At 43.3% G+C, this 25366-nt stretch overlaps 2 protein-coding genes across 7 annotated transcripts in view; both read left to right on the top strand.

Moving 5' to 3' along the window:
• Positions 1-2870, top strand: part of EPB41L3 (erythrocyte membrane protein band 4.1 like 3) — a 145749-nt gene extending 142879 nt beyond the window's left edge. For all 6 annotated transcript variants that reach the window (XM_075270642.1, XM_075270641.1, XM_075270640.1 and 3 more), the window contains one exon: positions 1593-2870. The gene's annotated coding sequence lies outside the window, so the exon portion shown is untranslated. The remainder of the gene's footprint in view (positions 1-1592) is intronic.
• An 8557-nt stretch (positions 2871-11427) lies between these two features.
• Positions 11428-24949, top strand: ZBTB14 (zinc finger and BTB domain containing 14). Its single transcript, XM_075270649.1, has 3 exons — positions 11428-11572; positions 13622-13679; positions 18907-24949. Exons 2-3 carry the CDS (start codon positions 13677-13679, stop codon positions 20263-20265), a joined length of 1362 nt encoding a protein of 453 aa, XP_075126750.1. The 5' UTR covers positions 11428-11572; positions 13622-13676; the 3' UTR covers positions 20266-24949.
• Positions 24950-25366: the final 417 nt, after the last annotated feature.

Here is a 25366-nt window from a genome sequence, read left to right as displayed (position 1 = left end):
AACAGATAAGGCTACTACTGAAAAAAAACAAAACAACAACACACCTTTAAATGTATAAATTTATACTTGCATAATAGAAAGTTGTTTTCAGAGCATCACTATGTGTAAACATGTTTGTATACAGTTGTATACTTTTGTATCACTTGTATACAGTTAGTTACCTACAGCATTCAGCCTTTAGCCTGGGTATTTTCTGGCCTCAGTTCTTATGAAGCATTGTCTGGGGGACCAAATTAATAATGAGACACAGTTGGCAATGAGTTTTTCTTATTAACTCGTGACTTCTAAGTGGTCAGAAAACTCTAAAGAATATAACTACTTATACAATTCCCTTAATGTGGATCAGTCATCACACTATGCTGCGCTGTGTAACAGAAGTATACAGTAGCAAAGGGAAGACCCCCCCCATCTCACAGGGAAGTTGTGTATGGAAATATATAGCAACCAGGTGTCGGTCACTGTTGAGATCCATTTTACTAGCCAAATAGCACAGTATGTTTTTGTACCATTCTTGGTAACAGATTTGGCAGAGCGGACCTGTCCCCGTGCAGTGTTGCCGTTACATAGGGAGAGAGATCCACTTTAGCAACAACTCACAAGTGAAATAGTAATACATTTTTCCTTTAACAACAGAAGTATTTCAGCAATTTGGTAGCCCTTTGTAGCTGATCTACTGGTCTACCCTTAGGCTAAGGCCACGTGTAGCGGGCCGAAGCAAAAAAGCGCTGTGGGAAAAACCTCAGCGGCAATGCATTACGGTTTTTCCTGCATCACTTTTCACCGAAAATTCAGAGGTTTCCTCTACGGACTTCCTGCTTCTATTATACCTATAGGGACAGTGCCAGCGTTTCTGTAGGTATAATTGACATGCCGCGATTTCCAGAACAGTGATTGTTTCCAACTGCACTTCTTTTTCTCCAGTGTGTGGAAGAGATTCGCTGGAATCCCATCCATTTTGCTGTGACTGTAAAACATCCCATTTTTTGCTGCGTGGGGCCCTGGCCTTAAACCCTTTTATTCTTTACAGTTTTTGAATCTACCATAGCAGTCACAGTCGCTGGGAAAACTTCTGCTCTGGTGACGCTGACAAGCTAGTGCCATACAGTTACAGGCCAGAAAATAGCTGCTGGTCATCTATTGTAAAAATGTGCACAGGCAATTGTTGAGGGGTCAAAAAGTGGTTGAAGTGTGGTGTGAAGCTAACCTAGCATAAACTCCTGCATATATCATACACGTAACTACATGCTATCTAAACCACTTATTGCATTGTGTACTGGGTGCTGAATGACCTGAAGTGGCTGCAGTTTGGCTTTTTCCTGCTGTGCTATGTGCATTTGATACCATTGTGAACGTATAATAAAGGGAAACTTGTTATTTTTGGTTTCAGAACCTGTTTCTATTTGCAAAAGACACAGTGTGAAAGCTATGTCATTATTGAAATGGTTTCAGCACTGGCAGCTTGTCAGTCCTCTCGATAAAGATCATCTGAGATGTGCTAGATGTGTGTTCTCCCACTGTGATTTATCTAGAGCAAGTACAGTATGGCGGTTTCCTACTGCGCTCTTATAACTGTGCCTTTCTCTTGCCTGCAGGAATAATGGGGCTTGAAAACAAGCTCAGTCATGTACACCATTAGGAATATGAGCACCTCTGTGGAGCAACAGACAGAACCTGGCTGACTTCTGTCTGAGGAAATTACAGCCCTGAAGGATTTAGCTTGACCATTACAAAGTCATCGGCAGGCATATCTTCCCATTAAAAGCAATGCAATTCAGCATATTTAAATCAGTATTGCATGAAGCAAATATTAAAAGGCAGCATTTTTTTTCTTTTCCACGTCTCAGTTTCCAGTTATATCTGCACGTACACACACTCACCACAATATTAGACTATGTGAACTTAATGTACTATATATACAGTCCATGCCTTCTTCTGAACAAAGTATCATTCGTTAGGTGGTAAGCCTTTGTTTACAAAAGAATAAAAAGAATTACCGCGAGACCCTAGAAGCTGTATAGTATTATGTTTGACCACATCTTATACGTGCCAATAACACAACGTTCAGTACACCACTTGAATATTACCTTTCTTTTACTTGGGTTTATTACTATATAGGATTAAAAGGAGAGCCCTTGAATCTTGTGAGACTATTTAACTGCTGATGACGTGTGCTTTGCATATCCCATCTTATTATATATGGGGTAGTCATTCTTTTAGAGTTTTAACTTGAAATCAAGATTTTTTTTTTTTTTTTACTTTTTAAACCTTGTTATTAAGTTGAACCCTGCTGATCAGCAATCGGCATTGACATTCTCTACTGTGTATATTAGGTCTACTTCCCTGAGAGTACATATGTGTTTCCTTAGTTTAATCACAATCATTTGACATCACGTTGTTTTCTTTGTGTGTGTTTTAATGTTGATTTTTTTCTTTCCATTACCATTGAAAACTGCTTCATTGACTCTGCTTCTGATACCTAGTAGAGAGCTAAGCCTTAACCTGTACAGATTTCCCACCGTATATATATTGTTCCAAACCCTGCAAATAATTCCAGTCTGCCGTCTGCTGTGTCACAACACTTGTTGAATGTTTGTTATAGTGAAATAAAAATGTATTGGCCTTGTTAAGAAAACAAAATAATCTGCTTTTCTAATTTGCACCAGCCATGGTTTACAGCCAAAATATATTATACCATGAAATAGGAAATCTCTTGGAAATCTATTAAAATTCAGTTTTGCCGCTAATCAAATTAAAACGGTTAATTGTGCTCTTCTGTTCTTTGACCTTATGATTGCTTCTCAACCTTCACAGTTTCCGGTTTTTCTTTATTTTTTTGTTTTGCCAATAAACGCTGTACATCACACCTTGAACTGTGTCTGTGTTTAAATCTTCTCAATAAATTTTAATAATCTTCACAGTGCTTGGGAAGTCACATTTTTTATTTTTGTTTTGGAAAAACTTAATATACATTATATTTAGGGCTTATTCATTCACCCGTTTTTAATGGATGTTTGCTCTCCATGTTCACTATAGACAACACACGAACCTGCTAATGGGATGGACTTGTTTGCTCTCAGTTGATTCGTTTCTCATGTCAATAAAAAAAAAACAACCGTTGTTATTCAAAGTCTTTGTATTTTTTACTTCTTTTTTTTTTTTTTTAAAGTGAATGAATACATTAGAAATTAGGCTTGTGTACTATCTGCATCCAATGAAAACAGATGTGTGATATATCAGTGTACCATTGAGCACGGTGCTCTGTTAGTCCTCATTCAGACAGACGAGTATCTGTGGGATTTGTTCCAGCCCTTTTACTCCTGATCGACGTCTTCCTAATTGAGAGTGTGTGCTGGTACCACGGACACAGAATAATTCACTGCACAGTCAAATATCAGTTTCTTTGCGCATAGAGCTACTTGCGGCAGGTGTACCAGAGTAGACTGTCTCACAAGCGTTTATTGTTATCTTATAGAGTATATATTTAACCAATCATCATTGTACTCGTATCATTATGGTCCAATCATCTTTTTTGGTGAAGTAACAGAAGAATGTCTTTGTGACATCCTTTGGACTCTATGCGCAGGCTCAAGTCTTATTCCTTATCATGTACTGTTTCTTGATACATTGCATAAGCTTGCTTTGGCACGGCGCCCAGTGTCTGCCCATTCCTCTCATCTCTGGTAGTGCTTCACCTAGAATAAACAAAAGGACATTATTAAGCAGTTCAAGCATTACCTTTGGATGGCGATGTTTTCATCATAAGTGTAAAGTCTAAAAGTATATACACATGACCTTCACAATTGAACTGTAGTCTTGTTGCATTTCAATGAACCGAGCATACCTATGTAAAATAGAATGGCAAACGCACGCATGCTTCATCAAATATGATAACCCTTCATAAATTCCTTGAGGGGTGTAGTTTCCTAAATGGGGTCATTTTTCTGGGGTTTTCATTGTACTGGTACTTTAGGAGCTCTTCAAATGAGACATGATGCCTGAAAGCAATTTTCACCAACTTAAATTAAGAGAAAAATAAATTGTGTAAAAGACAAATAGACAACAAAGATCGAGGCGCAAAGAATAATTGCTGAGGAAAGTAAAATTATTCTTCAACTACATAAACAATAAGAAAGTAAAAACTGACAATATAGGTCTTCTCAAAATTATTCTGTGTGTAATGGTGGAAGAGGATGGGGAAAAGGCAGATCTAGTAAATGCCTTCTTTACATATTTACACAAGAAAATCCATTGACCAAGGACTTGAGTAGGTATACTGTAAGTTCTCTATTAAATGTTATCTGTTTAAGAATAAAATGAAGACATGTGGAATTATGTGCAGTGATACAGACCCTTATATCTAATATTTAAGGATTCAGTATTGTCTTGGTCTGTTTCACAGGATTGGCACATAACAAATGTGGTGCCAATGTTCAAAAAGGGGTGTAAAAGTGAGCCTGGAAACTATGAGCCTGTAACTTTGGTAAGATATTACAAGGTTTTCTAAGAGATGGTAACTCAAAACAAGGGGAGAGACAGTGAGCGGAAATATAATGTAGTATATTGAGCAAATAAGTAGTAGTATTAAAAGATAAGGTAGCCTGATTGGCCTCTTACCTTCTGGTGTTGTGAGTAGTCACAACACCCAATCAGCCTTAAGTTAATGCCCGATGATTATGGCGACAGCAACTTTGCCCTCAAGTCAACAGTAGGTTGTGTGTACCAATGTATTGTATAAACCTCCAGGTGCAAAGCCGATGGGGTGGAGGAAGACTCTGGACGATGTCTGCACAAAATCTGCAGGACCAGTTAACACTTTATTAGCCAATCAATTGTCCGTAATGAAATGTCTATTTGTCACATGAACAATCAATATTGAACCACAAACAGGTCAAAGACCAAAATAAAACCTAAAAAAGATTGTATATTTATACTGCATGGGCCTTTATCCCTTATTACGCCACAAATCGGTCCAGATTCAGATCTGACATCCAGTAGCTAATACATGGCTCCCAACCGTCCCGGGTTCTGCAGGACAGTCCCGATTTTAAACTGCGGCCCCAGACAGCTTACTGCATGTCCTGCTATGCCCCTGAAGTGTTTTGGTTGTTAAACTTTCCCCCGATCACCTCCCGCTGTTATTGAAGTTAAAAGGCTGAATACTGTACTCAGAAGAACCTGTCTGACATCAGATGGTCATGTGACTGGGTAGGCATGTCTGTAGATAGAGAGGTGTGGGCTGTGAGTTACTGAAAGGAAGGGGGGATGTGAGGTGTAGGGGGAGAGATGTGGGGTGTAAGGTATTGGAAGGGGGGATGTGAGATGCAAGGTGGACTGTGTGGGGGGAGAGTGGTGGGCTGCAGGGTAGACTGTGTTTTGGGGAGATGTGGGGTTCAGGGTGGACTGTGGGTGGGGGTAGAGATGTGGGGTTCAGGGTGGACTGTGGGGGGATGTGGAGTACAAGGTTTACTGGGGAAGAGATGTGGGATGCATGGGTGTACTGTGGGGGAGAGAAATGTGGGGTGCTTGGGTGAACTATGGGGGGAGAGATGTGGAGTGCAGGGTGTACCCAACGAGAAATGCATGGGAATGGGAGGAGTCAATTTAGAAGTGGATAGAACTAAATTTGCCATGACCCACCCACATTTTGTCCCTCTTTCTGTCCTTTAAAAGTTGGGAAGTATGGCTAATATTACAAGTGGAAAAAGTCCAACATTTGGCATGAAATCTTTTCTCTACTAAACAAAAATTATCCTTTGGACTTAGGGACTGATTCTATACAACAATGAGAATACACAAGAGTATGTGTGACTAACGGCTGAGTAGCTAAAATACTGGCGTTTAATGAAAATAAGTAAAATTGAAGTGAGCGTAAGGGGAACGATCTTAACAAACAGCTCAATCACTACAGGCACATCAGCCAGGTAAGATGTGGTTTTAGCCCATTCTTCTAATTCCCTGCGCTCTCTGAATATTAAGTGAACAGGGCACTCACACTGAAGTCAGCGCTCTCCGCTTACTATAATGAGCAAGACACTCACATTAAAATCGTTATTGTCATTTCAATTATACCTATTTTGATTAAACACCAGTATTTTAGCTGCTAAGGCCTGGTTCACATCTGCATTCAGTAATACATTCGAGGAGTCTGCATGGGGACCCCACCAACAGCTACCTAACTCATTGGCAAGCGGTGAGCACTGAAAGCACATGGACCCTATAGACTAGAATGGGGTCCATGTGCTTTCCGCACGGTGTCCACACTTGTCATTCAGACAGGAAAGTAGTTTGTGAAGTACTTTTCTGTCTATATGTCCCGTGCAGACACCACACGTACCCCATTCTAGTTTATGGGGTCCGTGTGCTTTCATAAGCTCACTGCTTGTCAATTTGTTTGGTAATCCGTTCGGGGAGGGAGTTTCCATGCAGACTCCCTGATTGGATTACCAAACGCAGAAGTGAACCAGGCCACAGCCGTTAGTCATACATACTCTTGTGTATTCACATTGTTGTATAGAATCAGTCTCTAAGTCCAAAGGATATTTTTTTAGCAGAGCAAAGATTTCATGCCAAATGTTGAACTTTTTTCACTTGTGATATTAGCTACTGGATGTCAGATCTGATTCTAGACCTATATGTGGTGTAATAGGGGATAAAGGCCCATGCAATATAAATACACTACTCAAAAAATAAAGGTAACACTCAAATAACACATCCTTGATCTGAATGAAGTGAAGACAACAAAATCAGACAAAAATCATCAATGGAAATCTAATTTATTTAACCAATGGAGGCCAGGATTTGGAGTCACACCCAAAATTAAAGTGGAAAAACACTACAGGCTGATCCAACTTTGATGTAATGTGTCCTTAAAACATGTCAAAATGAGGCTCAGTAGAGTGTGTGGCCTCCACGTGCCGCAGAAGTGTCTCAGGCTGGCATTCTCTCCCCGCGGAGGGAGGCGGGGTAGGAACTATTCTTCTCCGGGTTCCTGTGTGGAACCCGGGCTGCGCGGCTGTGTTCCCCTGGCGGGTGTCGGAACTTCCGCTTCTGGGGATGCCGCGCAGTTCAGCTTTGGCCGGCATTAACCACAACTGCGCTTTTTTTTAAAGTTTTTTTCCCTCCCCTCGTGCTGGGAGGGGAATGATTCCTGTACTCCCCCGGTCCTTCTGGTGGCCCTAGGGGGTCGTTTGGAGGTAGCCAGCAGGGGAGACACCACAGACAGGAGAGAGCCGAAGAGAAGGTAGGAACTAAAAAGAAATCGGAGGGAGAGGGGGCCCCTATGAGAGGCTGAAACACCTCTCTCCCCACCTGTCCTGTCCCACAGGACAGAAAAAAACACAGGGGGGAGGAGGTCTTGCGGCCTCTTATAGGGGTTAAAGCTGTTAGTTCATTAAAAATTCCACCTGTCCTAATAGCTCATACCCCAGTTGTGCTGCTGGTTGAGCGTAGGGGGAATGAAGCATTCCTTCATGCAGAAGCAAAGTTTGTTGAGGAAGGTTTCACAATGATAAATGGTGTCCTTTCATATCCCTCTTTTGGAGCAGACTATCTTTGTTCCCTGTTTTAGTAGTTTGCGTGACTTCGCCAAGGATATGTTGCCCAATCTTCCAAGAGTACTAAGGCCTTCCCCTTCTTTGCTTCCACAAAATTAGGGCCTTGATGATCACTTCTTGAAAATGAAGGAATGTTCCTGTCCTGCCTACACATTGGAATAGCACATAAGAGTTATATAGTGCCATTTGTACAACATGCACAGCCAGCTTTTTGTATCAATACCTTCGTTTTCTGCATGGCATGTATGTATTGTAGTCCAGGATGAAGTCTTAGTTGGGGGTAGAAGTATTGATACCTCATACGGGCACAGGGGTGCTGCAGTTTCCATGAATTGTTCTTAGTACAAGGACATCCCTCTTGCCCTTAAACTTGACCAATATGTTCTCCTTTCATAGCGCCCTGCTCTCACCTCTGAGTGGTTCATCAAGGAGTGACTTATGAAGGCCTTTCTGGCTTTGGTGCACAGTGTCACATGCTACAGTAGCTCTGGAAGAGAGGAACTTACAGAGTGGGATGTGACTATAGAAGTTATCAACATTAAAGTTTTAGCCCTGGCCCAACAGTAAATGCTCCAAATTTTCCACTAACTCCTAGGATGGGGTGAAATTCTGGAGGTTCAATTTTGGTGTTTTTACCCTCATAAACCTAAAACCTGTGGGTGTACCCTGGTGTACTCTTACACAGCTTGTACATTGTAATGCCATACCTTGACTTTTTGTGGGCAGGTACTGGGGGAGTTTAAGCCTTCCTTTAAAATGTATAAGTAACTCAGTTATGCAAATCATCTAGTGGTGCCTTGGCAAACTTGGTACAAAAGTGGTTGAGGACTAGTCTAATTTTATATAGATGGTCAAATCTTGGTTAATTTTGGAGCAGACATTGTGCAGTATGGTTGTAATGAACAAATTTTAGAATGAACCAGAAGCAAGCCCGGGTCATAGCTATATGATAAACTAACTATACCCACGACTTTGTCCGCGGCCCCTGACTGTCTGCGTGTCCCACCTGCAGTGCCAGCCCTGGACCCCCCCGCATTTGCCATTTGGGCGCAGCGAGCCCGTGCAACACCACTGCGCCGATGGACCTTGACCTTGTGCCCCGCCGGCCCACTACTGCTCCTCTCGCCCCTGGGCTCTCCACTTTTTTCCCTACCCACTCTCCCATTCGCTTGCTCCCGCCTTCCTCCTGAACCTGTGACTCCTGGTTCCTTCCTCACCTGCGAGAGAGCTAATTTGCATACCGAGAGAAATCGGGATTGTAGGCGAACGGCGGCACGGAGAAGACAATGAAAGGTAGAATAGCCTAGAATAGCCTTTCTTAAGGCTATTCCGACATGGTACCTAGAAAAAATTGTGTGTGAGTGATGGGATGCAAACTGCATAATCCACAGGTGGCATTGATTCCCACACCTACCATAGTACCAATCCCCTCACCATCCACACTTCACACTGTCCATTCTAATCTTTTAAACCTGTTACAGAAGAGGAAGTCTCACAGCTACTCCTTCATCTCGCCCTACAACCTGCAGTAGTGACCCCTTCCCCTCACACCTTCTCCAATCTCTGTCACCTGCTGTTACAACTTACCTAACTAAAATATTTAACCTCTCTCTCACTTCTGGAATTTTCCCATCCTCCTTCAAGCTTGCTGTTATAACCCCGCTATTGAAAAAACCCTCCCTGGACCCATCCTGTGCTGCTATCGACCCGTCTCTAACCTCCCCATCATCTCGAAAATCTTGGAACGCCTGGTCTATTCTCGTTTGATCCGCTATCTCTCTGCTTGACCAGTTATAATCTGATTTCCGTGCTCTGCACTCTACTGAAACGGCCCTCACAAAAGTCTCCAATGATCTCCTGATGGCTAAATCTAATGGTGACTTCTCTCTTCTTATTCTTCTGGACCTCTCTGCAGCTTTTGACACTGTTGACCATCAACCTCTCCTCACTATGATCTGCTCAGTCGGCCTCAAGGACACTGTGCTCTCCGGGTTCTCCTCTTATCTCTCAGACTGCACTTTCAGTGTATCACTTGCAGGCTCTGTTTCTTCCCCTCTTTCCCTTGCTGTTGGGGTTCCTCAGGGCTCGGTGCTAGGCCCCCTGCTCTTTTCTCTCTACACAGCCCCCATTGGACAAACCATCACCAGATTTGGCTTCCCGTACCATCTTTATGCGGATGACACCCAATTATACACATCTTCCCGTGACATCACCCCTGCACTAATACAGAACACCAGTGACTGTCTTTCTGTTGTCTCTAATATCATGTCCTCGCTCTATCTGAAACTAAATCTCTCTAAGACTGAACTACTACTGTTTCCACCATCTAATAGATCTGTCCCTGATATATCCATTGTAGTCTCAGGCCTTACTATAACTCCTAGGCAGCAGGCCTGCTGCCTCGGGGTTATGTTTGACTCAGACCTTTCCTTCACCCCCCCATATTGAATCACTCGCACATTCATGTCACCTCCACCTCAAAAACATCTGTAGAATACACGCTTTCCTTACCAGAGATACACTAAAGACACTTATTGTCTCTCTGATTCATTCTCGCCTTGACTACTGTAACTCCTTACTAATCGGTCTTCCCCTCACTAAACTCTCCCCTCTACAATCTATTCTGAATGCAGCGGCCAGGCTCATCTATCAGTCTAGACGCTACAGCGATGCCTCCGGTCTGTGGCAGTCACTACACTGGCTGCCTATTCATTATAGAATCAAATATAAAGTTATCACCCTCATCCACAAGGCTCTCCATAATGCCGCACCTCCATACATTTCCTCCCTCATTTACGTCTACCGCCCAACCCGTGCTCTCTGTTCACTCAATGACCTAACACTTACATCCTCTATTATCAGAACCTCCCATGCTCGTATACAAGATTTCTCCCGAGTTGCACCACTTCTCTGGAATGCTCTACCCTGGACAATCAGATTAACTCCCAATTTCTAGTTTCAAACGCAAACTAAAGACACATCTTTTCAGACAGGCCTATCACAATGTCTAACGTAAACCCTTCCGTACTATAATTAGAATCCACACAATTTAACCCTCCTCTGTCCCCGCTCCCACATTTCCCCACATGATATGATGCCATTTCAGGCTAACTTTATAGGTCCAAGCACCATCTACATGTTATAAAGGACACCGCTAGTGACGGCTCATACAGTTCTATGTTTGTGTAATGACAGTCACCTCTATTACAAAATTGTTTGACCACTCTATAAGCAATGCCGCCCCTGCTACCTCATAGATTGTAAGCTCTTGTGAGCAGGGCCCTCAGTCCCATTGTGTGAAATGCCTTTTTTTGTAATGTATCTTTGTGTCTTTGAACCCTACAAATTGTACAGCGCTGCGGAATATGTTGGCGCTATATAAGTAAAAAAAAATAAATAATATTATTATAGGATCCCTTTAAAATTAATCCAAAATTATCTTCAAACTACACGTCAGCACCGTCTTGAACACAGCCACAGGAGGGCACCCATATCCCCCAAAACGCCTTATGGTCTCTCCTCCATTACTCCTAGACCAGTCACAACTGCCTGGCGTCGCCGCTGCCTCAGTCACCACATGAGGTCAGGCACAGAACAGCTCGCACTGTGCTGACGTGACTTCCCGCGGGATCCCGCGTCTGGCGTTCCCGCTCGTTCGTGCGCACCTCGTCGCCAAAGCCCCGCCCCCTCGCGCCGTCGTGTGTGCTCGCCTCTGGCAGATGATGTGTAATAAATAAGCCGTGGTGCTCTGTCAGCGGGTGTAATTACCCAATGATACAGTGTAAGCAAACATACAAGGTGTCATTATGGCGCCGAGATATCCAGTATACTCGCCATGCTGCTCACAGTGTCACAGAGACGTGAGCGTCGCCCCCGCCCCGGTATTGGGCAGTCCTGTGCCTGCGCGGCGCGCCCTCTCCTCACGGCGCATGCACAAGAGCCTCACAAAGACGTGCACAGCTCAAGTACCCTGCCCGCTGTAGTTCCCCCGTCTAGAGCGACTCACGGCCAACCACAAGGTAAGCGCCCCCACCGCCTAATAGCGCCAAACGGCGGGCGCGGGTTGCGCCGCTAACTGAGAACAGGTGGCTGTGCGCGCTCCCGATATATTGCCGCTCGTTATAAGCGGCCATCGCTCGGGCTCATAAACCTGTGTTCTCCATTGCGTTACCGCGAGGATAATAAATAACGGCGGTGAAACGGGAGCGGGCTCAGCGGCAGGACCTGTGCATGTGAGCATGCGCTGCTGCTGTTATGGCGGACGCTGCCCGCGTGTGGGGATGTGCGGGTGCTTGTACTGTCGGTAGGGGCGCGCAGCAGTGCGGGAGTGCGAGGACGCCTGACGTTACAGCGCCGCGCCGCCTCTCATGGTGTGTATGGAGAGAGGCTGCTCACCTCTGCAGCTGTGCACGGAGCCGGGACCTGTGTGTGCGCTCTTCTACGCGCAATTGTCTCCTCCATTCTCATAGGGCCAGTGTTGCTTCATGGGGATTGTTCCCGGCCTTGTGTTAATAAACATAATTTACCCATTCAATGTGGTGGTAAACGTGAAACCAATTAAAATTATTACAATGTAAAATAAAGCTCTAGTAATTCTAAAGTGTGTATGGTGATGCTGAAAAATATGAATGGCGCTAGCGCTGTATATGCACCACTACAAGGATTCCTGAGCACGTGTTCTTCTTGACACTTCCATAGACTTGCATACTCAACTCGAGATGAGCGAATACTATTTGAAACGGCCATTTAGAATAGCACGCAACCATAGGAATGAGTGGAAGCGGCTGGCACGCAGACTGCCAGCGGCCAGCCGCTTAACCCCCTGCGTGCTGGCTGCGTCCATTCATTCCTATGGGTGCGTGCTATTCGAAATGGGAGTTTCGAATAGTACTCGCTTATCTCTACCACTTCTGTTGTTTGCTTCTTTGGGTATCTGCTCTCAACAGATGATAGGACATTCCCGTGAACGGGGGAGAGATTGACAGTCTTTCTACTCATTTGTAAGGGCATATTCCAGTATATCATACTTCATTTCTATTGCAAATATGTAGTGAAAGTGAAAATCTAAACTATACAGTAAAACCTAGTGTGGGCTACCACCCAAAATTGCATTCAAATATGGACCGCTAGGGGTGTGATGGTCTTAAAGGAGTGGATTAATATGGAAAACTGACAATCTGGCAAAAAAAAAAAAAGTCATACTCTCCTTTTCCCGGTGCCTCCCAGCGCGATCTGGTCCTCTTGATCCTTTGTCTTCCAGTCGAAGTCTCCGCCACATGTGACTTCTGAGGCCAATCAGCGGCCTCAACAAAGGACATGAGGTGTCACTACTTTGTGCTATTAGATAAAGAAGAGTGAAAAACAGAGACATTTTCCTTCCTCTTTAGTTTATATTTTCCCTGGATATAAAAAAAAAATATATATATGCAAAAAGAAAAACAACGTAAAAAAAGCACTATGTGTCTTGAAAAAAGACACAAATTATTTGAATAATTAATTAAATTCCCTGAAGATTAGGCCCATTCATCTGGGCATAATCGGCAGAGGAAAGCTGCAAAGGAATGCCGATGTCCTGCATTGGTATTCCGTCATAGCCAAATACGGCAGCAGAAATTGAAGGGGAGCATACTCTTATGCCTTGTTCACATCTGCTTTTTAGTAATCCGTTCGGGGAGTCCGCGTGGGGACCCCCCGAACGGACTACCAGACATACTGGCAAGCAGTACTGTATACAGCGAAAGCACACAAACCCCATAGACTATAATGGGGTCCATATGCTTTCTCCGTGCTGCCTGCACAAAACATTCGGAAATGAAAGTAGATCACAAAGTACTTTTCTGTCCATATGTTCTGTGCAGAGACCCAAACACAGATGTGAACTGGGCTTTAGGCTTGGGTTACACAATGCATATCTGTTGCCTTTGTGTTGTGGTTGTAATTCAGCTGTAGGAAACATGATGAATAAAAAATATTTCTTTAATCTTTATTAGTCTAAAATCAGGAAAAATCTTAGTTTTTTTTTGTCATATAAATATTACTAACTACATTTTTTTTTTTATTACGCTTAGGTTGTTTTATCCTTTGAATTGCCAGCCTCCGGGAAGGACCACAACATCTTTGTTCATGGTATGAGTTTTGACTGAAAAATAACATGAAAAGGAAATTTTGAGTTCTTGTAAAATTGCTTGTTGTTGAATCCGCCTCAAAATCCGCCTGCAAAAATTACTCCCATTCATTTTAATGGGAGTCCCTCTCTTTTTTTCCCTGCTAGCGATTTTTCTCAGCTAGCAGGAAAAAGAAGCAACATGCCCTATCTTCTCGCAGAGTCCGCGGCTCGAGACTCCCTCCTAATTAGGCTCATTCATTCAGGCCTAATCAGGAGCAGGATGCCGATGTCCCCAACATTTGATATCAGGGGTGAGTTAGAACATACACGGGGACTTATGACTTTATTATTATTATTGTTTATTTATATAGCACCATTAATTCCATGGTGCTTTACATTTGGGGGTTACATATACAGGTACATATCATACTAACAGTGATCGGCTGGCACAGTGGGGTAGAGGGCCCTGCCCGCGAGGGCTTACAATCTATGAGGGAAGGGGGTAGAGACAGAAGGAGAGGGGGGACTGTACAGATGGCAGTGCGGTGATAGTGTTATTGGAGGTTGTAGGCCTTCCTGAATAGGTGAGTCTTCAGGGCCTTCTTGAATCCTGTGATTGTGGGGGTCAGTCTTATGTGTCGTGGTAAGGAGTTCCAGAGTATGGGGGATGCACGGGAGAAGTCTTGGAGACGGTTGTGTGAGGAGCGGATGAGGGCAGAGCGGAGTAGGAGGTCGTTGGAGGATCTGAGGTTACGTGTGGGCAGGTAGCGGGAGATGAGGTCAGAGATATATGGAGGGGACAGGTTGTGGATGGCTTTGTATGTTAGCGTTAGTAGCTTGAACTCAATTCGCTGGGCTATGGGTAACCAGTGGAGGGACTGGCAGAGGGGAGCAGCCGATGAAGATCGGGGGGTGAGGTGGATTAAGCGAGCAGCACAGTTTAAGGTGGACTGGAGGGGGGCGAGGGTGTTTGCCGGGAGTCCATGCAGAAGGGTGTTGCAGTAGTCTAAGCGGGAGATTATGAGGGCCTGGACGAGCATCTTGGTAGTTTCTGGGGTGAGGAAGGAGCGGATTCGGTGGATGTTCTTGAGCTGGAGGCGACAAGAGGTGTTGAGGGTTTGAATATGTGGTTTGAAGGATAGGTCAGAGTCCAGGGTAACCCCAAGGCATCGAGCCTGTGGGACAGGGGTAAGTGGGGTTCCATTAACTTTGATAGATGGGTCAGGTGGAGGGGCCATACAGGATGGGCTGAAGATGATAAACTCTGTTTTCTCCATGTTGAGTTTGAGAAAGCGGGAGGAGAGGAAGGAGGCTACGGCCGCTAGACAATCTGGAACTCTGGCCAGCAGGGAGGTAATGTCTGGTCCAGAGATGTATATTTGGGTGTCGTCGGCATAGCAGTGGTACTGAAAGCCATGAGATTCTATGAGTTGGCCCAGGCCAAGGGTGTAGATGGAGAACAGGAGGGGTCCTAGGACGGAGCCTTGGGGGACACCTACAGAGAGAGGGCGTGGTGAGGAGGTGGTGTGCGAGTGGGAGACGCTGAATGTGCGGTCAGAGAGGTATGAGGAGATCCAGGAATGGGCCAGGTCTGAGATACCAAGGGATGAGAGAATTTCTAACAGGAGGGAGTGGTCAACTGTGTCAAAGGCAGAGGAGAGGAGGAGGAGGACAGAGTAATGGCGCTTGGCTTTGGCGGTTAGCAGGTCGTTAGTGACTTTTGTTAGGGCAGTTTCAGTGGAGTGCCGGGGTCTGAAGCCTGACTGAAGTCTGTCAAAGAGCAGGTTGGACGAGAGATAGGAGGAGAGTTCTGAGTGGACGTGTTGCTCGAGAAGTTTTGAGGCGTACGGGAGCAGTGAGATGGGACGATATTTGGCAGGAGAGGACGGGTCCAGGGACGGTTTCTTAAGTATAGGAGTGACAGTGGCGTGTTTGAAGGCTGAGGGGAAGGATCCATTGGTTAGGGATAGATTGAAGAGATGGATTAGGGCTGGAGTGATAACTTCAGTGAGCTTGGGGATGAGATGCGATTGAATCGGGTCGAGCGCACAGGAGGTGAGGTGGGATTTGGAGATTAGGGAGGAGAGTTTTTCATCAGTGATGGAGGAGAAACAGGTCAGGGATGGGGAGCAGCGAGTAGTTGGGTGGATGGATTGTCGGGGGAGTAGGGTGAGACTGTCTCTGATGGTGTCAATTTTAGTTTTGAAGTAGGAGGCGAAGTCGTCAGCTGAGATAAGTGATGTCGGAGGGGGGCGGGAGGACGGAGGAGGGAGTTGAAGGTGGAGAATAGTTGTTTGGGGTTGCGAGAGAGTGCGGATATGAGTGTGGTGAAGTAGACCTGCTTGGCGGCGGTGAGTGCGTTCTTAAATGTGAGAACTGCCTCTTTGTACCTGAGGAAGTCCTCCTGGGAGTGGCTTTTTTTCCAGAGGCGCTCTGCAACCCGCGAGGCACGTCTCAGTTTTTTAGTCTGGTCAGTGTGCCAGGGTTGTCTATTGGTTGGTCGGGCTCTGGAGTTTGTGTAGGGGGCTACAGAATCAAGGGCTGAGGTAATGGTGGTATTATAGAAGGCAGCAGCGGCATCTGTGTCCTGGATTGAGGATATGTCAGCGAGTGGTAGGAGAGAGTCTGAGAGGGTGCAGGTGTCAAGGCGGTTGAGGTTCCTGCGGGGGCATGGTGGTTTAGAGAGTGGGGGGTCCGTTGGAGAAGAGAGGGCAGAGAACGTTAGCAGGTTGTGGTCAGAGAGCGTGGATGGAGAGTTAGAGAGGTTGCATATGGAGCAGAGGCGGGTGAATATTAGGTCTAGTGTGCCCCCCTTTGTGTGGGTGGCAGAAGAGGACCAGAGGGAGAGACCAAAGGAGGTGGTGAAGGACAAGAGACTGGAGGCGGAAGGGTGGTCTGTGTTAATGGGGATGTTGAAATCCCCCATGATGATGGTGGGGGTGTCTGTAGATAGGAAGTGTGTGAGCCAGGTGGTGAAGTGGTCGATAAAGGCAGCGGTAGGTCCTGGCGGTCGATATATGACGGCATGTCGGAGGTTGGCGGGTGAGTAGATACGAACAGAATGCACTTCAAAGGAGGGGGGGTTAAGGGCAGGTAGCGCCTGGATAGGGGCAAATGAACACTTGTCTGACAGGAGGATGCCTACGCCTCCGCCAGGTTTGCTGTTGGGGCGGGGAGTATGTGAGAATTGCAGACCTCCATAGGCGAGTGCAGCGGGGGAGGCTGTGTCTGAGGGGGTCAGCCATGTTTCAGTGAGACCAAGAAATGTAAAATCATTGAGAATGAAAAGGTCGTGGATGTAGGTAAGTTTATTACATACGGAGCGGGCATTCCACAGTGCACTGGGGAGGGGGAGGGGTAGGAGTGAGTGAGATTGGTTGGAGATTTCGGGGGTTCCGTGCTCTAGCGCCAGTTGTGGGGAAACGGCTGACAGTGGAGATTTGCTGTGGAGGTCCAGGGTTAGGAGATACGTCACCAGAAGTAAGGAGGAGCAGGGAGAGGGACAGCAGGTGTAGGTAGGAGAGGCTGCGGGGAGGTTGTATGTGTCTGGGGCGGAAAGCCTGCAGATTTGTGAGGAGTTGTGCAGAGAAAGTTATATGGTGGGGTAGGAGAGAGGGAGAGATGAGGATTTCTTTACTGACCAGACTGGTTTGGGGTGGAAAGGTGGTTTTTACAAGGAGTGGGAGAACAACAGTGTTTGAAATGAGAAACATTTCTGGTAGACAAGTGAGCAGTTTACAGCAGATGGATTATGTTACCTTCTGTTCCAATTCTGGTATAATTCTGAAGTCTACACTTAGATGCAATTCTGGTATAATTCTGAAGTCTACACTTAGATGCAATTCTGGTATAATTCTGAAGTCTACACTTAGATGCACTTGGATGCATGCTGGATGCAGAATGACCAAGGCCAGAATGACCTAAGCTATTACATTTATACAAGCCTAGGTGTGTAAGATGTCTATCAGGTGTGAATATGGGTGGGCATATAAGCAGAGGCAATTAGGCCAGGTTCAAAGAGAGGGAAATGAGACAGGAAAGAACACAGTAGGGTTAAACAACAGGTATCACACTGATATAGTGGCTACAATGTGCTATGCATATCACGTACCAACAGAGAGATTGAATGATAGTAGCAGGCAAGGAAGCAGTTAAGCAGGATACAGGACTATATTTTCATGGGCATAGGAGTATATTTCCATGGGTTATACACATACTTCTTTTTAAACGTCACTTGGAACAAAATTTGTATCAAGTGATGTTTTTACTCCACCCTCGAGTGGTACTGGTAGCTGTGAGATTAGCACTGGCAAGTTTATCATCATTTAAAGAGGACCTTTCATGGGTTTGGGCACAGGCAGTTCTATATACTGCTGGAAAGCCTACAGTTCGCTGAATTCAGTGCACTGTCGGCTTTCCCGATCTCTGCCCCAGGTAAAGAGCTATCGGTCCCAGTACCGTAGCTCTTTACAGTCAGAAGGGCGTTCCTGACAGTCAGTCAAGAACGTCCTTCTCCACAGCAGCGCCTATCGCGCTGTACTGTGTGAGCGGAGAGGAACGCCCCCTCCTGATAGTACTCGTCTATGGACGAGCACTGTGAGCAGGGGCGTTCCTCCCCGCTCACACTGTACAGCGCGATAGGTGCTGCTGTGGAGAAGGACGTTCCTGACTGACTGTCAGGAACGCCCTTCTGACTGTAAAGAGCTACGGTACTGGGACCGATAGCTCTTTAGCCAGGGCACAGATCGGGAAAGCCGACAGTGCGCTGAATTCGGCGCACTGTCGGCTTTCCAGCAGTATATAAAACTGCCTGTGCCTCAAACCCATTAAAGGTCCTCCTTAAACCAGCTTTGTGATATAATTGATGACTGAAACCCAAGCAAGTAATAAGCTGGAGAAAATTTCACACACAGTTGCACAGACCCCATGCGCCTTATGTATGATGAGGTAGTTTTTAACCCACGCAGGGGCTATCAAGACTGGCATGGAAAGTGCCAGCCTTGATAAATTCCACTCTTTAAACGTGAGATAGTTGGTTATTCTTGCCACAATCATCATGTTCTTCCCAACATTCATCTCATGTTTATGATCACCATTTAGTTTTGTACTAGTTTTTATCTTTTAATAATTAGAATAAAAATAGCACTGAACGGCTTTAATTTGTACCATGTTATGAAAACTTTGGATGCCACATATAAAAAAGTATATATGTTGACTATTTGTCACACTTTTTTTCTACTTTTGTAGGATTTTTTTATAAGCATGTCTGAAACACTGAAATACAATGATGATGATCATAAAACTGTATTTTTAAAGACGCTCAATGAGCAACGACTGGAAGGCGAATTTTGTGATATCGCCATTGTTGTCGAAGATGTGAAGTTCAGGGCACATAGGTGTGTACTTGCAGCTTGTAGTACATACTTCAAAAAACTTTTCAAGAAACTAGAAGTTGATAGTTCGTCTGTCATAGAAATTGATTTTCTACGGTCTGATATATTTGAGGAAGTTCTCAATTATATGTATACATCAAAAATTGCTGTCAAGAAGGAGGACGTAAATTTGATGATGTCTTCTGGTCAGATCCTTGGTATAAGATTTTTGGATAAGCTCTGCTCTCAGAAACGTGATGTTTCCACAAACGATGAGAATCCTACATCTCCAAAAAATAAATATGCTTATGAGACAAGTCTGAAAATAAGTCGTCAAGTTGGTGAGCCCAATGACCATCAAGATGATGAAGTAGAAGAGATTGGTGATCATGATGACAGTCCATCAGATGACACTGTTGAAGGGGCTCCTCAGGTACATGACGAGGAAAAATTACCTGCATCTACACTGCGAGTTCAGGAAGCAATCCTCAAAGAATTAGGTAGTGAAGAAGTGCGAAAAGTTAATTGCTATGGTCAGGAAGTTGAAACGATGGAGACAAATGAACCTAAAGAATTGGTACCACAACCCCCGCAAGCTTTGACTTTCAATGAGAGCATTAATGAAGTAAAAGATGAGCAAGCACCAGCGTGGACCACAGCAACAGGAGACATGAAGTTCGAATATTTGCTTTATGGTCACAGGGAACAATTAGCATGTCAAGCATGTGGTAAAACATTTACTGATGAAGCCCGTTTGCGAAAGCATGAGAAATTGCACACAGCTGACAGACCGTTTGTGTGTGAAATGTGTGCCAAAGCATTCACTACACAGGCTCACTTAAAAGAGCACCTGAAAATCCACACTGGTTTCAAGCCCTACAGTTGTGAAGTATGTGCCAAATCTTTTATCCGAGCACCGGATCTTAAAAAGCATGAAAGGGTGCATAGTAATGAGAGGCCATTTGCCTGCCACCATTGTGATAAAGCTTTCAAGCACAAATCACATCTTAAAGATCATGAAAGAAGACACCGTGGAGAAAAACCATTTATTTGTGCTTCATGTACAAAAGCATTTGCCAAGGCTTCAGATTTGAAGCGCCATGAAAATAACATGCACAGTGAACAACGTAAGCAAGTGACAACCAGTGCCATACAGAGCGAGACAGAACAATTACAGGCAGCAGCCATGGCTGCAGAAGCAGAACAACAACTCGAAACCATAGCATGTAGTTAAAAAAAAAAAAACTAATTAAGTTTTGATCCTCTATTGCTATGTTTACATTATTCTGTTTGGGTATAGACGTGTCTGTTTATTTATTGCAAAAGAATAATGAGAAGTCAGAAATGTCACAACAGGGGCTGTTTGGCCATATGAGGTTGTTTCAAAAATGCTTCGAATGGTGTAAAATAGGACAAATACCTCACCGGTCGCCTGCTGTTTTGTTCCATATCATCCTGGGTCCTTAGCTCTAAAGCTTAAAGAGGTTACCCGGCTAAATAATATTTCTAATTAGGCTGAGGGAGGTAGGAAAAAACAAACAAACCATATCCTCCTATTCCCAATGCTCTGATGTCCTCCCAGGGCAGTCTGGTCCTGCAGATCGACTGTCTTCTTTCTGTTGAATTTCTTGCCGACTCTGGCATTGCGGCTTCCTTACGCTGAGGCCGCTGATTGGCCTCAGTGGTCATGTGACTGCTGAGACCAATCAGCAGCCTCAGGAAAGGAACCAGGGACATCACAGGTAGCAACATTCCTGGTGCCCTTCTTGAGCTGTTATGTGTGGCGGGTATGTCTGTCGGAAGAGAACAACAGAAATTCAGGACCAGATTGCGTGGGTGGATGTCGGACCACCAGGGACAGGTGTTTGTATTTTTTATTTTTATTTTTTCACCTCCACCGGTCTATTTAATAAAAGTTTAGCCTGAGCAACCCCTTTAAGGATCACTCTTGAACATGAAATGTGTTGAAAGGAAACAGGGTGGTACAGAGAAGGGCAGGGGACCCAGGAAGTGTTGGTATGGGAACTGGGCAAGGTAAAAAAAAATTACTACTTTTATTTTCAACTTTCTCAGTATACTGGAGCATCTATATAATAGATATTCTGAAAAAGTAATCTGGATGTGAAGACTAATAAAATGCAATCTTTAGCTTTCTAAATTGTCTGCTTTTTTAAATTAAAGAAACAAAAACAGCCATGTACAAACAGTGTAATGTTTATATAGTTTTTGGTGGTTTTATGTTTTAACTATTCAATTATGGAACTGAATGCTAAGACTGAATATAGTAGGACTTACTGTGTAAACAAGAACCATAGTATTAGAATATCACTAATATTACAATTAGTTTTGTAAATTTACAGATTGGTACTTAATATAGATGAGGTGTTTAAGAAGCATCAAAGATATAAAAAAAAACTAACAGGCATGTAAAAGTGAATCCTATTTGATAACATGCAGTCAGTTTCTATATAAGTTTTGGCACATTGTTGAGATTGTTGCAGTTTTACATGCTTTATATTTTATTTATATTAGATAGATTGTAACTTTCGAGGTACATAAGTAAACTTCTATTACATTTTACAGTAGAGATCAAATATATAGAAATATTGGAAGATCACTCTGAAGGTTTATTATGTTGTCTGTGTACAAGTCACATCTAACATCAAAGACATACTGAGATGTAGCATGCTTATCATAGTAACTACAAAATAGCATGTTGAGTATTGACCGTATAGCTCAGTTAAAGGTATTTTTCCAAGACAAATATTTATGCATATGCCATAAATACTAGATTGTTAGGGCTCTGATGGCAGGGTCCTCTTTCTATGGGTTTCCACGTCCATGTTCTCTGCCGAGAGGTAAATTGTAAGCCGGTGGTAAATACAGAAACATTTGGGTTTCGCAGATTTGGCATTTTCTGTGTCTCCTATAGTCTCCTGTATATAGTACCCTTGTTCTCAAGATCAATTGAAATTAAATTCTCCAGTATTCCTTAAGTGTTTGTCATGGGAAACTCTTTTAATACTTTCTAAAAACATTGCATTTATTCATAATACCAAATACTATTGTCATGGCAGGTGTCAGGGAGTTTTCTCTAATCTCCAACATTTGTACAAAAATAAATAAATAAAAATAAATGGAAAAACTCTTGAAGGAGTAGAATTTACGGTAGGTTTATGTGCATAGTTTTGGATTACAATCAGACTAATATAACTCTAAATGAATCCAAAATCGTTCTGGGAATCTGACGGATATTTTCAGAATTGTTATCATTAAAACGAGAGCCAGTGCTTTATTGTAATGAAAGTGTAAATTTCTCTACAAGCGGCATTCACTAATCACACTGTGGGTGTTAATTTTTATGCATGCACAACCATCTGAAATTGGTAATAAATTGTAACAATTAACCTATGTAAACGAGCTTTAAGTCTAAGAACTTTAATCAAGTGTGTATTTCTGGATGTCTACTTCCATTGGGCAGAGAGCATTTTGCCCTATTCTGCATTGAACATACTGTATTGTAAACCCCATGTTCTTCCTGAGCTAGCTACCATTTAGAAGATTAAGTACTACGAGATCCAAAATCTTTCATGGTGAACCTCTTTTACTTTAGCTGTACCTTGCTTTATTACTTTTACATGGAACTGGTAAATTTTTATGCAGATCCAAATGATGAGCAACCCCTTCTAACAGTTAAAATGATTAGAAATACATCCTTGTAGTTTTATGCAACTGGCAGATTTTAATATATTTCTTTGACAGAAAGGCCTCTTTACATTATGTATGATATCAATTATATGAAATTCCAGTCATCAAACTATGGAACTGGTTCATTTTGTATACAAATATAGCAGTTATTACTGGGTTTTCTGTTCTAAAAAATATTTATGATCTGGCTAAAAGGGGTTTTCCATGAATTTCGGAAACCCTGGAGATGATTGGGGAAGGGAAACGTAAAATTATTGGTCTCTTTCCTCTGGTGGCAGACAATGAAGCACCAGTCGAATACCTCCGCTCCCATAGGAATGCATGTAAGCGGCCGAACACCAAGGGGTTAAGTGCTGTGAATCTTTGCTGGCTGCTAACACGCATTCCTATGGGAGCGAGGTATTTGAATCTACTATTCGCTCAACACTACCAGAGGCAGGTGAGTTGTTGTTTTTTTTTTTCCTGTTTTCAGAGCCTCCTCCACGGTTTCCAAATTTGTGGACAACTCCTTTCAGGACCCCTTAAAGAGGACCTTTCATGGTTTGGGGCACAGGCAGTTCTGTATACTGCTGGAAAGCTGACAGTGCGCTGAATTCAGCGCACTGTTGGCTTCCCGGTCTGTGCCCCGGGTAAAGAGTTTTTGGTCCTGGTACCGTAGCTCTTTACAGTCAGGAGGGGAGGGGACGTTCCTCCCCGCTCACACTGTACAGCACGATAGGCGCTGCTGTGGAGAAGGATGTACCTGACGGACTGTCAGGAACGCCCTCCTGACTGTCAGGAACGCCCTTCTGACTGTAAAGAGCTGTGGTACTGGGACTGAAAGCTCTTTACCCGAGGGAACAGATCGGGAAAGACGACAGTGCGCTGCATTTAGCGCACTTTCAGCTTTCCAGCAGTATATAAAACTGCCTGTGCCCCAAACCATGAAAGGTCCTCTTTAAAGGTCATCAGTATCAGTAGAACGGTGGTTAGACACCCAGCACCTCCACTGTTAGCTGTTATCAGCCGCTGATACACAGAGAATGGAGCAGGAAGCAGACAGAGCTGGTTACTGAAGATCACCCATTGACTGGAAGCTAAGCTGCAGTGGCTTTGTTCAATCACTACATAGAGAATAGAGCTGTCTGCTTCAGTTGAACAGTGGGGGTGCTGGTTGTCAGCTCCCCACTGATCTGGTACTGAGGACTTGTCCTTAGGATTGGTTATCAATATTTTTAGCCTGTGAAAACCCCTTTAAAACAGTATTTAATATTGTTTAGTTGAAAATAGTCAAGTCAACTTTTATGTGGAACATTTCATTAAAAACCTGTATTCCTCATGAGAAGACCGTTTTGGAGCATCTTTTCTCATAACTCTGTTCTGCTCTTCTTTTGTTACTCCTCATAAAAGATCATTTAGAATGAATTGACAACTAGTTCTTAGGAGTTGGAGGTCTCCTTATTCCTACACAGTCCAATCTGTGCTGACAGTTCTAGACTTTGACTATAAAAATGCTAACACTCATCTGTTAATTTATTCATAAATATTTAGGACTAATAACAGAAATGGGATGACCCAGCATTATCAGATAAATGTTGCAGAATTGTTGTTACAAGTATTTACTTAGACATGTTACAGTTGGGGACAGCTCTTAAAGCTGCTAATGTGTGCTTTGTCTTATAGAAAAGTGAATCAAGACTGTTTAGAGGGAATTATATGCAGTTATATGTATGGTACAATTCCTTAAAGTAACAGTTAGGTATCATATCAAGCAGTAATAGAATAGTATGTAAGACGTTAAATGTAGCAGTGGAAAATCTTCAGATAGACAGAACACAATAACTTGCTATCATAAAATTTTGCGACTTTCACGTTACTTTTTAATTCAGAAGTGTCTCACGATTGGTAATTTCTTTTCTGTCTTCCAAGAACACGTGCCAGAGTGTGCCAGAAATGTTACTTACTTTGTACTTCGGGCATAAAATACTGTTTTATCTGATAAACAGGTAAACTGTGGTGTCTAAGCTGCCAATACAGTCAATTTAAGTAAATAAATATGTGATTATATTCTGTCGCTTTCTTTGTTTTTTTTATGAAACTAAATTAAGGAAAATTGATCATACTCTATGTACAAAGCTCATACTTTGTTCATACATTTTCATCATAATATTGTATACAAGCTAAAGTCTCCATCTAATTAGGAATGCTTTTGCAAAATTCTGTAGCATATATTTTGTGGTTTCATTTTGATATAGATGATCTAAATTCCTTGTATATTTTCAAATAAAACTGTAAATGATTTGCAATTTGTTGTGTCTCCTGTTAATGTTGCATTTCACATAACCTCTAAAAAAAAAAAAAAATTGTGCAATGCGATTTATCTACTTAAAATGAATATTAATATTTATATGTTAGGCTACTTTCACATTATAGCCTACTCTGTAATTTATGTGCTGACAAAGTCCTAGGAGTTTGTATTAAACTGAAACATAAAATGGTTCTCCTTGAAGGTCATCTTTACACTGAAGAGGCCCATGTGAAGGAGAAAAAGAAAAAAGTATACTGCACTTTTACCTGACACTCCACATAGCCTACATTTTGTAAGATTTTGCTATACTTCATAAAGGATAAATTTGCAGACTCCATAG

The sequence above is a fragment of the Leptodactylus fuscus genome, chromosome 4 (assembly GCF_031893055.1).
Source record: "Leptodactylus fuscus isolate aLepFus1 chromosome 4, aLepFus1.hap2, whole genome shotgun sequence".
NCBI classification, from domain to species: domain Eukaryota; kingdom Metazoa; phylum Chordata; class Amphibia; order Anura; family Leptodactylidae; genus Leptodactylus; species Leptodactylus fuscus.
This window is presented reverse-complemented; position numbering and strand designations above follow the sequence as displayed.